This window comes from Adiantum capillus-veneris, chromosome 1 (assembly GCF_014529385.1).
Source record: "Adiantum capillus-veneris isolate H3 chromosome 1, ASM1452938v2, whole genome shotgun sequence".
NCBI lineage: Eukaryota > Viridiplantae > Streptophyta > Polypodiopsida > Polypodiales > Pteridaceae > Adiantum > Adiantum capillus-veneris.
Genome location: NC_140931.1, coordinates 76,016,587 through 76,032,220, shown reverse-complemented (window position 1 = coordinate 76,032,220; position 15,634 = coordinate 76,016,587). Strand labels below are relative to the sequence as shown.

At 42.7% G+C, this 15,634-nt stretch overlaps 1 protein-coding gene across 8 annotated transcripts in view; it reads right to left on the bottom strand.

Annotated features, from left to right (window-relative positions):
• Nucleotides 1-5,817: 5,817 nt before the first annotated feature.
• The window catches only part of LOC147464996 (mitogen-activated protein kinase HOG1-like), a 175,578-nt gene continuing 165,761 nt past the window's right edge, over nucleotides 5,818-15,634 (bottom strand). For 4 of the 8 annotated variants that reach the window (XM_086510631.1, XM_086510647.1, XM_086510640.1 and 1 more), the window contains 4 exons: nucleotides 9,058-9,183; nucleotides 8,492-8,614; nucleotides 7,163-7,426; nucleotides 6,740-7,053 (listed from right to left, as the gene is read on the bottom strand). In XM_086510631.1, coding sequence (XP_086366757.1) covers nucleotides 6,880-7,053; nucleotides 7,163-7,426; nucleotides 8,492-8,614; nucleotides 9,058-9,183 — 687 coding nt within the window. In that variant the 3' untranslated portion in view covers nucleotides 6,740-6,879. Of the gene's footprint in view, nucleotides 5,981-6,739; nucleotides 7,054-7,162; nucleotides 7,427-8,491; nucleotides 8,615-9,057; nucleotides 9,184-15,634 lie in introns of those variants that run through there. The other 4 variants (XM_086510661.1, XM_086510671.1, XM_086510678.1 and 1 more) reach the window with 3 other exon arrangements.

The window sequence follows — 15,634 nt, the reverse complement described above, 5'->3', positions numbered from 1 at the left end:
GTCACTCCTATATATCACCCACTAAGTCTAGTATAGGACAATAGTCCTATACTAGACCAACCCCTGAGAGATACTCTTGAACCATCTACTTTGACTCATAGAAGTGTCACATAGTACCCAACAAAGGATAGCTTGTTCACATTTGTTTTCTATGCTATTAGATGAAGACCTCACAGAGAAAGTGATAAGTACTAGGAACACCTTGGATCAGGACCTATAAGGTAGCTCTAGATTGGGATACTAACATTCTAATGGTAAAAATCCTTGACGGTTCCCAAATATTGACTTCCCTAAGGACTAGTTACATCTAGGCACCCCACATGAATAAGTAAAGTACAAAACCTACAAGCAAAAGGCATGCAAGGACCTAGGTAATTTTGGATACTAAAGAAGGTTCTTGAAGCAAAACCAAAGTCTATTTGGTACCCAAACACAAACTGCAACCCCAACATCAAGTTCAACAAGGGATTGGAACTCAACATCTACAAAGAGCCAAGATGGTGTGGAGACAAAAAGAAAATCTGCAACTAATGAAACAACCTAAAGCAGAAGATTCAAGGAAAAACAAGGCTAGACCATTTTCAAATCCGCATCTTCAACAATAGAAATGGGAATAGAAGCCAAAAATTTAAGCTTCAGCAATAGTGTAACCGTGGATGCCCATCAAAGAGGGAGCAATTAAACTACAAAATTTGATCTTTGAAACTTCAAAATAAGATGACAAAAAAGCCTCATCATTGAAAAACCTTGGCCATCCAACTCATTGCTTTAAATTCCATTGACATCAATTGCATTGTAGAGCCTATCAATGCTATGCATAGACTTAAGTTTTTAGCCTTTTGCACAACTAGATTAGGAAAGATAAATATAGGTAATGTTTTCTGAGCTAAATTGCAACACTTTTTGGCTTAAATTAGTTTTTCTAATTTTTCATTTATGCACATAAGATTAAGTCCAATATAGAGATAAAAGGACACATGATAATATGAGTCTTGAAGTGTGTAAAATATGTATATAAAAGTGTTTTTGTGCTTAAGTTTTGTTATTTTTAGCAAAAACATCAAAAAATAAAGCAATTCATAAAAAAATATGAATGTATGCTGTTTTTTGGTTAGTTTGTAATATTTTAAAGTGGGTTTGGTATCCTTCTTTTGAATTTATTTATTTTTCTTTGATTTTAAAATTTGAAAAATAAAGCTAACAATAAATGGATATGAGTGTCCAATAGGGAATCTATTACTCGCAAAAATCTAGAGAATTATGGGATATGTTGATGGAAAGCCTAATTGGATAATGAAGCCACATTTGCTAAATCATGAGATAAACAAGACAAACAATATTCAAATTAAATTTTGAGTAGTTTGCAGATAAAATGACTTAATCTGACCAACAAGTTGGCCAAGGAAAAGGGTGTTCCGAAAATCGATAGCTCATATAGTAGGTCATTTGTACTAGATGAGTTGTGTGTGTGTGTGTGTGAGAGAGAGAGAGAGAGAGAGAGAGAGAGAGAGAGAGAGAGAGAGAGAGAGAGAGAGAGATTTTTGCTACCACACATCTACGAGTTTATACACCATTCAGGGACAGACACAACAAAATTAGCCATGAGATTTATGATCCTAGTACAAAAATGAAGCTTTTAATTCATGCTTTTATCACGTAGACTACCACGAGGATTTGGAAACTTCACATGCAAAAGATAAAAGATAGGTTAGATAAAGGCTATAGGGGTTGGATCCAGGCATCAATTCTTACCAAAACTAAACCACAAGCTCAAGACATAGTGTAGGACGAGGTTATGATGCCAAAATCCAATATTAGTCAAGTGGAAATAAAAAATTGCTCTAGTGATCAACGACTCGGAGTTTACTTCTAACTTCACCAATAGCTCTAGATGAACTATGGGAATAGGGATACATTTTTGGTTCACCAATGTTGATTCGATAAGACATCCTAAAAAGAATCATTTTGCATCATGGAAACAAAAACTTTCCGAAATCTAATGAAACTTAATTACTACGATCATTAGATGATAGAGAACATGGGTAGAATATCAGATCATTGTTTGGGGTGTTACAAGAAAAAATAACAATTAATGGCCAAAAAGATTCTCTAAAGTGCTAAAGAGAGCATATATGTGCAAAACTTGAGAATTTTGGACTTAATAGAGCTGCACCAGGGTATGATGAAGCTATAAAGATTTTCATGGCTTACTTTGGGTCAATGTGCATTCATATGGGTTAGTAGGGTGAGGATAGGAGTATCTGCTCTCCTTCTCTCTAGTGTGATGCGGCACCATCTATGACCATGTCAATAGATCTTTTAGAGAAGATTAGTGACCGTATTGACATTCTCTCTCACAAAAGCATATTGGCAGACTTGTGGGATATTCCTGCACCCGGGTTAGAATTCATGAGTGGCTAACGACGTCATTAGTTGCCACAGATCAAGGTCAAGTGGAGGACAATATTTTGTACTTTCATTCTCATTCTTTCAACACATGAGCTATCCTCTACACTGTTTGCCCGCTCTGATTTTTATTTTTTTTTTGGTAATGTGAAACAAAGACTTTACATTTGTTGCGACTTAGGTGTTTGATGGGTTCATCTAGGGAGTGACTACCCTAGAGGGGAACAATAGAGAGAGATTGGTTGTAGACCGGGACAAACCTCTCAACCATAGGAGACCTAGTAGCAGGATCCTCCATGAAAATATGATAGTTTTCAGAGGGGTCAAAGTAGTGACAACAGAGGAAATGTAAGGACATGGCCCAAGACATGCAACCAAACAAGATAAAAGACAGTGCACAGTGTTCTTGGTTCAAGAGACCTCCTATGATTGTAGATGCTTCATGAGTTATCTTGGACGGACCAGAGTGTCTATAATACCTTATAAGAGCAGACGCTTATTAAGTGACAATTGGTTTGGTTAGAGATCTTCATCATGGTTCCTACCATTGGCTTTCAAGTGTACAAGAGGTGGATTCCTCCTACCTCTCTTACACTTTGGTTGTGCACAATATCTACATTCTATCTTGGGATACCGCATAATAGATGTGAATGGATCTGAATGCTTGTGGTGACACAACATAGGAGCTTTTTAGTGCCATGGCTTTCATGAGTTTCTTGTTGAGATAGACAAGAGACACGTTCATGATGAAATAGAGAATTCATGCATTAATCCATCATTTTGAGTACAAAGAGCCTTCTTATGATCACAAGTGGTGTTTACACATCTCCAAATGAAAGATACTCTTTGACCCTTGACCCTTTCACACCAACCTTCACATAGCTTTTAGAGTATCATATGCATCCACATGCCTCATCATATGGCCTTGCAAACATGAGAGTTTACTTGGTTACAAGGTGTTTACAAGTTCTTGTGGTGCAACAAATCCCATGCTCAAACAACCCTCCCTTTGTGGGGATTGTTGTACAATGTAGCACTCACATAAACTACCTCCCCTCAAAACACACAAAGGGTGATTAAGATTCCTTCAATGCATAGCTATATGGCTAATAAAACCAAATAGGAAATCTTAGCATTAATGGAAAGCTCTCAACGCTTTGGGCATTACACACAAAAGCAAAGCAAAGAGTAAGTAATGCAGTACACACACTAATGATGGATTTAAGCAATGCTCAATTAGAGAGTTTCTTAGAAATGGCTAAAGCAAAGATTGGAGGAGGAATTATGAGGACACTTAAGTAAATGAAAGCCTACACACACACACACACACACATACACTAATGGAATCACTAATTACGTGATTTAATTAAAAAAACATTATCAAAGAATACACACAATACCTCTTCCCAAAGATAATCAAAACGAAGAAAAGTAGTGGCTCAAGGAATAACCCGAAGACATGCTCAAAGCTTGTCTTAATTAAGAAATGATCAGGGTGGGATTTGTGAATGAGAGAGAGCTTAGTGATTCGAGAAAATTATAATGTGATTAGGAAGTGCTAATCATTCTATGGCTCTAACACCAATTGTCGGATTATGGTGGATAGTGTTCATGATGACAAAGAGAATTCATGCGTTAGATCAACATTGTGAGTACACAGATCCTTTTTGTATAACCATCGCAAGTGGTGTTTACACATCTCTAAAGGGCAAGATACTCTAACAAGATCACCCTTTCACATGGCCCTTCACATAGCTTTTAGAGCATCACATGGATTCACATAGTTCATCGCATGGCCTTACACACATGGAAAATAAAAAGTAAAAAGATGTTACAAGTTCTTGTGGTGCAACAAATCACGCACCGTTGCTACATGAGGTTTCTTACAACATATACTTTCATTATACCACCGAAGGTGGATAGAGCTTTTGGTAGATTTGTGTAGGCTTCCCAAGGTCAATATGAGCTTCTATACCATCCCCATAATTGATTGTATCCTATCACTGATATATCCTATGGTTGTATGGGTGTTTTCCCCCATGATATCATTGTATATCTTTCAATGTTTTTCTCATATTTCTTCGAGTAATGCTAAGGGTAAAGGCCCTACTTTTGCATTACCCTAAAGCGAGGAAAACCCACGAAAAGAAACGGATACAAAAAGCGAAGAACTATGAGGCTCCGAAGGCTAGAAACAGTCAAAGTAAATCCTGTAGGCATCAAGAGAGTGATGTCTCCAGCGTCATGAGAAAAATGCAACGCTTGACCAAGAGATAATTTGAAATTGGGAAAGGGGTCAGCATTAGTGCCTTGGAACATGAAGGAGTTCCTAAGGTGCCAGATGGCCCACAGAGTCCAAAATCTATCCCAAGTGAAGAACATCGCAAACTGAGGTTGCGGTGACTGGAGGACCCCAAAAAGACAAAAGCGTCTGTGAAAAGAGCCGGAAGGAAAACGCAGTCGAAGAACAGTCGACACTCGCCGAATGAAGGCTCGGGAGTGGCGACAACGCCATAGTAAGTGTGGCACACTCTCCTCAGCTTCAAGGCATCTGGGCAGCGAGAAGACGCAATATGCCGAGCATGTAACACACTGCCGACAAGGAGAGCTCCCCCCCCCCCCCCCCCCCCCCCCCCCCACACACACACACACACACCACCCCCCCCCCCACCCACACACATGCACGCACATACACATTGAGAGAGAGAAAATGAAAATGAAATGAAATGTTATATTAACGTCTTCAAAAGGCCAAAGTGACCTATGAGACCAGAAAGTTACAATGTGGTGGATCCAATACAAAGTCAGAGTAACAAAATGACAAAATGACAAAATAAAATATTATGGAATCCTAGAGAGAGAGAGAGAGAGAGAGAGAGAGAGAGAGAGAGAGAGAGAGAGAGAGAGAGATGTTTATTTACATCTACAAAAGTCCTAAAAGACCTATGAGACCATAAAATTACATCATTGTCATGTGATCCACATGCCTAGTATAGAATATACAAAAGACTAAAGTAACCAAGTCTCAAATGTGAAGAAATAAGTGGGCCAAAGAGAGAGAGCCAGCTGGTGGCCTATCTACTGAAAGACTACTATCCTTAGTGGGCTTTCCCTGTAAGCACCATCACATGAACTCTCTCATGGGCACAACAGCATGTCGTCAATCTCCTCCTCTATGAAGAACCTTGTAGGAGCTACTTTGTGCCTCTCAATAGTGGCCTATATGTGACAATGATAGATATGTTGGTTACGTAGTCCATGATAAAAATTCATAAAGCCTTTAATCATTAAGCAAATTTTACCACAACAAAAAGAATACACAAAAGTAAAGTTCAATGGCAACAATTCATGTAAACTTTAGTGAAGTTGAAAAGGAAATAAGTTTAGGGTAGTGTGAAAACACACCAAAATTGCATCTCCTTCACATCCATGCACTATGGGCATAAATGGCAAACAAAGCTGACAATTTTTTCTACTGATATACTGCAATGTCAGTCCACTCCAAAACATTATCGTTCAAAAAACATTCTATTCGGTTTTTTGCGTCCTCTTTTTGCTCTTCTTTTGGGTGGAGCTAAAAGAAAAAATTCAACATCGCATAAGCCATCATAAAGTTTTTCAAAAAATCTTCCAACAAGTACACACACTATTAATATTCACCAAAGTTATTTAACAATGGACCAGAGTCATTAATGTGAGCAATCGAGACTACTTTAAGAACCTATCAAACAAGCAAGCAGGCCTTTAAATATGCAATTTACTTGGGAACTTTGTGTTCAGATTATTAATTAGGGAGGCCTCAAAGGAGACAAGGACAATGAGATAGAAGACTGGAGCTTGATTGATATCACATGAGAAATACAATAGCCAAAAGGCTCTGCAAGTAATCAGTATATCAAAGTACAAAGTCTGCTACAAACTAATGACTAGCTTAAGCTCTGGTATTTCCAACCCCGTAGAATGAAGTGGAAAGGCAATTTGAACTGATGACATGGTAGGTATGAAACAAGTGCCTTAATAGTCTACCGTTAGATTTAAGTATTTGGGCCTCACATGTTAATAACAGATGTCTTGTGCATGTGACTTCTAACAGAATGGCACAGTATAGTGGCTAGAATTTTCTCGTTTTACACATTATACTGATAAATCCATAAAGATCTCAACCACCTATTTGTGAGAAAGAAAACTAAAATGCATCGACTAACACGTACACAGAGAAAAACAGGTTGCCAGAGGTAAACAATAGAGAAACAAGCAAGACCTAACAAAAAAAACAAATGCTTCCCTCCTAAAATTAGCACTTACCATGATACTGGAAAAACAAAGACAAAAAACAAGCAAGCAATTGACCAGAGCTACTTCATTGTAGTGTCAACACACTTAAAATCTGCTCATGCGACCTAGTTCTTCAAAAGATATAAAAGACAAATCTGCAATTTAATCGTAAAGAGTGGCCAGACCCAGTTGTATACATCAGTTACGCCTAGATGGTCTCCTTAAGACTTCATCTACTTGAGTTATCAGACCCATATGTAAAAACTCATCTGACATGGTGCCATCAGTGTCGATGACAGGGAAAAAGTCAGGTTCAACAGCTGTACCTTTTCTCGTGCTCTGAATTGAACCAATTTTCATTGGCTGAGTGTCCTGTGCATAGCAAAAGGTGAACACTTAAGTACCCAGTTGCAGGTGATTCATGCTAAGAACTTGAATTACTTTCAATCAGAGAAAGCAAGAGTATTAATTGATGAATAACCTCAGTATTCCTTACGTTCACTCCGGCATATCTGGTCACCTTCGGCCCTGCCTGCAGTTTTTTGTTTACTTGTTCCACAACTTGTACAGCTTCAGAATGAGGCATCCAATGTCCGATAAATTGGCGCTTTACAGCTGCAAAGGAGCCTAGAAAAGACTGCCTTATGAGGTCCTGCTGCCTGTGCTGATATATCTCATCGAGCAAAAGACTCATCAATACTCGTCTACCACCATCAGCATTGTGTTCAGCCGCCTCAAACTGAAACTGGGTTAATAGCACAAAATATTATTAGCTTAAGCATCCATTGTTAGCTAAATGGACATTTATATGTGGCATTTTCTCAAGGCAGCACACACATAATTGGGGGTGGGTTGTCTGGATACCTTACCTGGTGAATTAGCCACCATTCAAAAAATGCATGCGGAAAAAGAAAGTATGCATGAGAGGTACCCCCAAAAAAAAAAAAAAAAGAGGTGCTTATGCCACATGCATGTGGCAAGGGGGACAGATCACACATTGTTCATCTATCTGAGGAGGCAATTTGCAAATGCACTTGGTGTGTCCTTGCACAGAGTGAAAGCAGAGAATCCATACACTATTTCTCCACTAACTTGTGTGAACTTATTAAGATGAGAAATCTTGTTGGATCTCAGTTTTGATACAGCTGGGAGAGGTTATGTTGTTGTCCCTCTTTCAACATGCAACTGTGCTAGTTGAAAAAGGGCACATTGGCAATCCTTCTTTCAACTACCATACCTTAAGACCCATAGGTATTAGGTACACTAAGATGTGATAATATCTTACAGTGGAGAATGTACCATTGTGTTTGGTCTTAGTGGTATTCTTCATTTCATGGTCATTTGTGTACTTGTCTTTGCCATTGTGTTTGTGTAGGTCACAGGGAGTAAGACTTTGCGTACACTTCACAAACAGGCACTCACACAGAGTACACATCACGTCACACTTTTCATTCTACGAGTGCTCTTATTTTTGGCACGCCCGGTAGGACCTCAACTGAAGTCTCGCTCAAGATCACCACAGCTTAAGTGTATATTTTCTACTCATCTTGTCCTCTTGTTGTGTCCACTCGTCCTTTCCACTCACCCCTTCCTCTCATCCTTTCTACTTGTGCTCTTGTCCCGTCAACTTGTCTTGACCTCTCGTCTTGCACCAACTGAAGCTGACATGTGTGCATATACTGACACACATTGACACATCCCACCACCGCACACATTGTGCGTGTGTGTACAAATAGAAAACATATTCTGAAATTCCTAGCTGATGCAAGTTCTGACTAAACGAACTTTCATGGATGTGTATGCTCAGTACCTCAAGATGTGCAAGAACAAGAGATGGATCCTTTATTTTCCATAAGGCACCGGTACTAATTGCAGATAAGGGATCATCTGATATTAACTGCCTTGTATCCGCTGGCCTCTTCATGTCCTTGAACTGAAAAGTATGTCAGGGAAGTTTCAATTACTATCTGTATAATAATCCATTAGAGCTCCAGAGAAAACTCAAGGCAAAGCAACTAACATTGACTACAACAAAACATGATAGACTAGATCTGAAGCTAAAATATAAAAGCTATGAAGCTGAAAGCAAGTCTACGGTAAATGCTATGTTGTGAGAATCTCTTAATGCTGGATTGTTCTTTATGCATGGCACGTGAAGGTTATTCCACTTTGACAAGGACGCAACAGCAAAGGAATGCAATTATGTAGATTCAAAGAAAAAAGATCTAGAAATGATGTAACATTAAGATTTGTACTATCTTTAAGATGGTGAGAAAGTGACACATATATGAGAAGAATGCACTTGAAGCAGATGAGGATCTCCGGCATCAGAGAATTAAGCAAGGTAACTACTAATAACATTGACAAGATACTCACATACGCATGCCCTAATGCTTCATCGGACGAGCATCGACGTGAAGGGTTGAATTCAAGCATCCGTATCAGAAGGTCAACAGCTTGCTGGTCAGCATACTCTTTCAGATTGGTTGCCAGGTTTCCAGCCTGCACAAGTTCTCTCTCTCTCTCTCTCTCTCTCTCTCTCTCTCTCTCTCATGTCATCCCCAACCTCACCTATGGCAACAAGCAAACTCAAATATATGCTTCACTCCAAACGAATTTCCATCATTGAATTGGAAATGAAAGCATGGAGAAAAGAGATGGAAGATTGGAGGAACGTGAAGACCATTTTCCTCCGAGAAAATGAAGAAAAGGAGAAGAGGTGGCAGGACGAGAAGGATCATCTTCTCAACAAGATCGCCACGTTGGAGAATAGCATTTTGGACCTCCACAAAGAAGTGTTGGAAACACGGTCAAAAAATGGGCTTGAAGAGGGGGAATTTCAGCCCTCTTTGAGGGAAGAAATTGACAACATCAATGAGGAGAAGAAGTCATGGGCCGCGGTCATATCCGAAACGCAAAAGAAAGTAGAGGAGGCCGAAAAATGGATTGAGGTTGCCAAGAAAGGGAAAGGTAAGGAAGCTCCTTGTACACCCACTCTTATCAACATGACCCTCGAAGAGGAACAAAGAAGGAGGGTGCGGGCTCTACATGTGAGGGTAACCGGCCTCAAGGACATAAACAATGTGGAAAAAGAGGTCACAAGCCTCACATCAATGATGGGGGTGGAGAAGCCTTCACACACAAAGGCATGGAGAGTGGGCAAGAAGAGTGAGGGCCCCGGAGAATCTTCAAAGGAAAGAGCTCTCATACTACGCTTCCCTTCATTGGAAGAGAAGAAGGAATTCTTGAGGAAGAGACCTACTCTCAAGAAGACAGGTATTTTCTTAGGCGATGACCTCACTCTCTCACAACTTGCGCATATGAGAGAAGTAATGCCCGAGATTCAAGCGGCAAGGGAGAAGGGGAAGATGGCCTTTTACAGAGATGGTCGGGTGGTGATTGTAGAGCGGCGCTCTACATGACGGTGCGAGACCTATGGGACCACATTGAGGATGGCGACTTGGAATTGTAATGGGTCTATGAGGTTGGATGTTGGTGCCTTTGAGGACAGTTTCAGAGACAAGGACATTGTTTTCTTTTCAGAGACTCACCAAGCCCCTGGCCAACTGTTGCCACATGTGGTGGGATACAAATGGGAGACAGCCCACAGAACAGTCACGAGATCTGAGCATGGGAGTAGAGGTTCAGGAGGAGTAGCGGTGTTGTTTAGGGAGGAGCTACAGCCACTACTACATATTGTACGGAGAGATGATCAGGCTAGATACATGTGGGTGAGGCTGAGAGCTGACACAGGTCGATTTCTATATATTGCTATATGTTACTTCCCCCCCAGTACGTCAGTATATGCTGTATCCAGAGGGCTGTCGCCTTTCTCAATTCTAGATGATGATATATGGGAGTTTTCTAGGGATGGTGATATCATCCTCCTAGGAGACTTCAATGCTCGAACGGGCAACTGTCAGACAGTCTTCTACGACACCTCAGATGAGATGCTTAGAGAGTTGGATGTGGGTGAGCTGGGGTTTGACAGATGCTCACATGACAGAGAGCAGACTGAGTATGGGAGATACCTCACGGAGATGACGACTACACATGGGCTAGCCATACTTAATGGCTTACAGCGGTTTCCTGGAGCAGCAGGCTTCACATGCTTTCCACACAGACATGGGGCCAGTACAGTGGACTATGTTATGACACAGCCGAGCTTTATTCCTTGTATTCAGGATTTCACAGTGGGAGCCAGACCAGTGGGCGTAGCAGTGGATCATGCTCTCTTGACACTGTCCGTATCTTTTCAGTTTAGTACAGCCCAGAAATCAGGAGGCAGGTCACACACCCGTTATACATTTACACCAGAGACTGACTCGGTTTATACAGAGGCGATCTGGGATCGTCTATGCACAGTTGCTCAAGGCCTCTCAGTAGAGGAGTGCACTACTTTATTGACTGAGACACTACATGATGCAGCATCAGAGGCATACCCACACACTCAACCGGATCGGAGGCGACATTCTGGGAGCATGCCCCAGAATAGTTGGTATGATGAGGAGTGCAGAGAGATGAGAGCCCAGCTTCAGAGGGATCTTCATTTAGGAGTCATCACCTACAGACAGTCGCGGATTGCTTTCCGGCGCCTTGTGCGAAAGAAGAAACGAGCTTACCTGGCCCAGATGGAGCGAGACTTGTATCAGTTGTTCTTGAGTAGAGACTCAGGCGAGGCATGGCGACTCTTCCATGAGCACTCCCCTCCCCCAGTGATTACTTCTCCTGATGTGTGGGGCCAGTATGCGACATCGTTATATACGGTTCCTGGGCAGGATCCCCTTCCAGATCCTACAGAGCCATGTCCACCTACGAGCACCTTCTTTACCACTGAGATGGTAAAGAGAGCCATTGACAGGATGAGGACCAGGAGGGCTTACGATCATGACGGTCTAGTAGCGGAGCACTTTATACATGCTAGGGATATGCTGATGGAGGTTCTTGCAGTGTTGTTCAATCGTGCCATGTGTGAGGGATTACCTGAGACTTGGAGGTTGTCTACTATTGTGCCTATATTCAAGGCAGGTGATCCTACAGAGCCTGGAAATTACCGCACTATTATGGTTGGACACACACTGGCACGATTGTATGCATCCATTATTGAGCAGCAGTTGAGTAACTGGGCAGAGGGTGAGGGTGTACGGGCAAAGGGACAGGCAGGTTTCAGGAGGGGTTTCTCCACTCTTGACCATATTCTGACACTCAGAGCTATCATTGAGGAGGGCAGGTCACATGGGAGACGGATTTATTGTAGCTTTGTGGATTTCCGCAAAGCATTTGACATGGTACCGAGAGCTCGACTGATGCGCAGACTGCAGGAGATGGGGGTGCCCACAGTGTTGATTTGGGGGATTATGGCTTTATACAGATCAGTGATGGGACATGTACGCACCCCAGAGGGGATATCTGACTTAGTTCACTCCACTATCGGGGTGAAACAGGGTTGCCCATTGTCTCCTACTCTATTTGGTATGTATGTTGATGAGGTGTCTGATTACATTGACAGAGAGGGTGATAGAGGTGCCCAGCTGGCAGGGACGTGGATCCCATTGTTGTTATATGCTGATGATATTGTCTTGATCTCTGACTCACCAGAGGGTATGCAGCGACAGTTGGATGCATTACACAGTTTTGCAGAGGATAGTGGATTGTCTGTAAACCTTGGTAAAACCAAGGTCATGGTGTTTAACACCACACCGCAGTGGATCAGGAGATCGGCACCAACCTTCACGTATGGTCAAGAGATTGTGGAGTATACAGATGCATACACTTACCTTGGGATAGTCTTCACTGGGCCGAGGTTTTCTTTGGGGAGAGCAGCAAAGACTAGACTAACCAGAGCTTATGCGGCCTTGGGAGGCTTGGAGAGGATGTGTTCGCAGGTTCAGTTCCAGGAACCTCGGACAAAGTTATGGCTCTTTGATACTTTAGTAGCCTCAGCTATGATGTATGGGGTACAGGTATGGGGACCTTCTGTAGGCCAGGATGGTTGGAGACGTATGGAGAGGCCCTTGGTATCTATGATCTCCCAATTGATTAGAGCCAAGGCCTCCGTACCTCACGCGATCATTCGAGCAGAGCTAGCTGCCCCCCCCATGGAGATTGAGGCGCTTACCAGATCAGTGTCCTTTGTGCACAGCCTATGGGATACTACTAGAGACAGATATGCTAGATTGGCCCTTGAGTCTTCCAGACAGTTAGCTCTACAGGGGGACACTTCATGCTGGTATGCACAAATGACTTCATGGTTTCAGACGCATGGCTTCACCATGGACAGGTTGCCCCCTTTCCAGTATTCTCTTCAGGCACCCTCGCTGTCTCTTACACGGGTGGAGATCACTAGACTCATTCGTCAGGACCTGATCCAGCTCGACACCAGGAGGACATGGATAGAGCCGCCTCAGGAGTTGAGCACGAAGATGGCTTTCTATAGAGAGCATCTTCTCCACCTCACAGGAGATGGGTTTGTGATTCGACCCAGCTACATGGACACACATATGTCTCATGGTTTGCGTTGTGCCATTGGTCAGATACGCACATCCTCACATCAGCTCGAGATTGAGACTGGTAGATTCAGAGGGATACCAGCAGACAGCAGGATATGCCGATTATGCCAAAGAGAGCCAGAGACAGAGTTGCACTACATATGTCATTGCACAGTGTTCTATGAGATATGGGGGCGTTTCCACTGCTTATTCAGAGAGGGTTTTGGTCCTCTATCTAGGGTCATGAGTTATGAGGATCAGAGATGTCTTGGACTATATCTACTTGAGTTACACAGGTATAGAGACACTTTACTGGGGAGAGCTAGAGAGAGGCAGTCCCAGAGACACATTACAGATTTCTTTTCACTAGATATGGGACAGCCAGAGGAGCAGCCACCACTGCAGAGCTCGTCCCACACTCATTCGACCACTACTGGCACTCTCATCGACCGAGCATTGGAGCTACAGAGATACAGACGACCGCGACTGAGGAGAGGAGCTACACAGCATCGACGGAGACTACAACAGAAGATTCGAGCCATACTCTCTCGACATCCAGAGTGCAGATGAGGATGGATCCTCACCATTTCTTCCATCTTTGTTTCACACACTGTTACATCCAGTTTACCGGGTACCTATTGTATCAGCTGCTACACCCACGTAGTTTTAGATTGTAGTAGTAGTAGTAGTATTTTGTTCCACTTCTAGTTCTTTTCTAGTTCTTTTGTACCCAGACATGGTATTAGATTCACTATTTTGTAACTGATTGGTCTCATAGGTCATTTTGGCCTTTTGAAGACGTTAATATAACATTTCATTTCATTTCATTTCATTTCTCTCTCTCTCTCTCTCTCTCTAGTCTCATAGGTCACTTTGGCCTTTTGAAGACGTTAATATAACATTTCATTTCATTTCTGTCTCTCTTGCCAGGTTTCCAGCCTGCACAAGTTCTCTCTCTCGAGCTGAGACGGGCAGATTCTTATGCATTGCTATATGTTACTTTCCCCCTAGCACATCAGTCTATACCTCACCTAGAGGGCAATCCCCTTTCTCTATACTTGATGATGACATATGGGAGTTCTCTAGATATGGAGATATCATTCTGTTGGGAGACTTTAATGCCAGGACGGCCAACTCCCAAACGGTATTTTATGATACCTCGGAGGAGATGCTTAGAGAGATGGATATATCGGAGATGGGACTTGATAGACACTCACAGGATAGAGAGGACACAGAGTATGGGAGATACCTCATGGAGATGACGACTACGCATGGTCTGGCCATACTTAATGGTCTAGAGATTTTTCCTTCGTCTAGGGGATTCACATGCTTTCCACACAGACATGGGGCCAGTACGGTGGACTATGTCATGACTTCACCGAGCTTCATCTCTAATATTCAGGATCTCAGTGTGGGTCTTAGGCCTGTTGGAGTAGCAGTGGACCATGCTCTCCTGACTTTTTCAGTCTCTTTCCAGTATAGTGCCTCTCAGACACCACAGAGGATTGCACACACACGGTATACTTTTACACCAGAGACGGACTCAGTTTATGTGGAGGAGATTTACAGGCGGATGAGGGCAGCCGAGCCTGTATATACCGTGGAGGACATCACCACTCTATTGACGGAGATCTTGCATCGGGCAGCAGCAGAGGCATACCCACACACTCAACCAGATCAAAGAAGACGTTCTGGGAACATGCCTCAGAATAGTTGGTATGATGAGGAGTGCAGAGAGATGAGAGTTCAAATTCAGAGCGAGCTTATACTTGGGAGTCATTACATATAGACAGTCTCGGATTGCCCTCCGGCGTTTAGTGCGACGGAAGAAGCGGGCCTTTTTAGCCCAGATGGAACGTGATTTGTATCAGCTCTTTTTGAGTCGAGATTCTGGTGAGGCCTGGCGTCCTTTCCATGAGCACTCACCTCCTCCAGTGACTACCTCTCCCAAGATTAGGGGTCAGTATGCAGCATCATTATATACAGTACCTAGGCAACCACCACTACCAGACCCTCTAGAGCCATGTCCAGCCACTAGTACCTTCTTTACCACTGAGATGGTGAAGGACGCCATTGACAGGAAGAGGACTAGGAGAGCATATGATCATGATGGTTTGGTGGCAGAGCACTTGATACATGCTAGAGATTTACTGTCAGAGGTTCTTCCGCAGTTGTTTAACCGTGTCGTGTGTGAGGGACTACCCAAGTCTTGGAGATTATCTACTATTGTACCTCTCTTCAAGGCAGGGGACCCCACGGTGCCAGGGAACTACCGTACTATTATGATAGGGCACACATTGGCATGGTTGTATGCATCCATTCTTGAACAGCAACTGAGTAAATGGGCAGAAAATGAGGACATACGAGCAGCAGGACAGGCTGGATTCAGGAGGGGTTTCTCCACTTTGGACCATATTCTTACACTCAGAGCCATTATTGAGGAGGGTCGGGCACATGGGAGACGG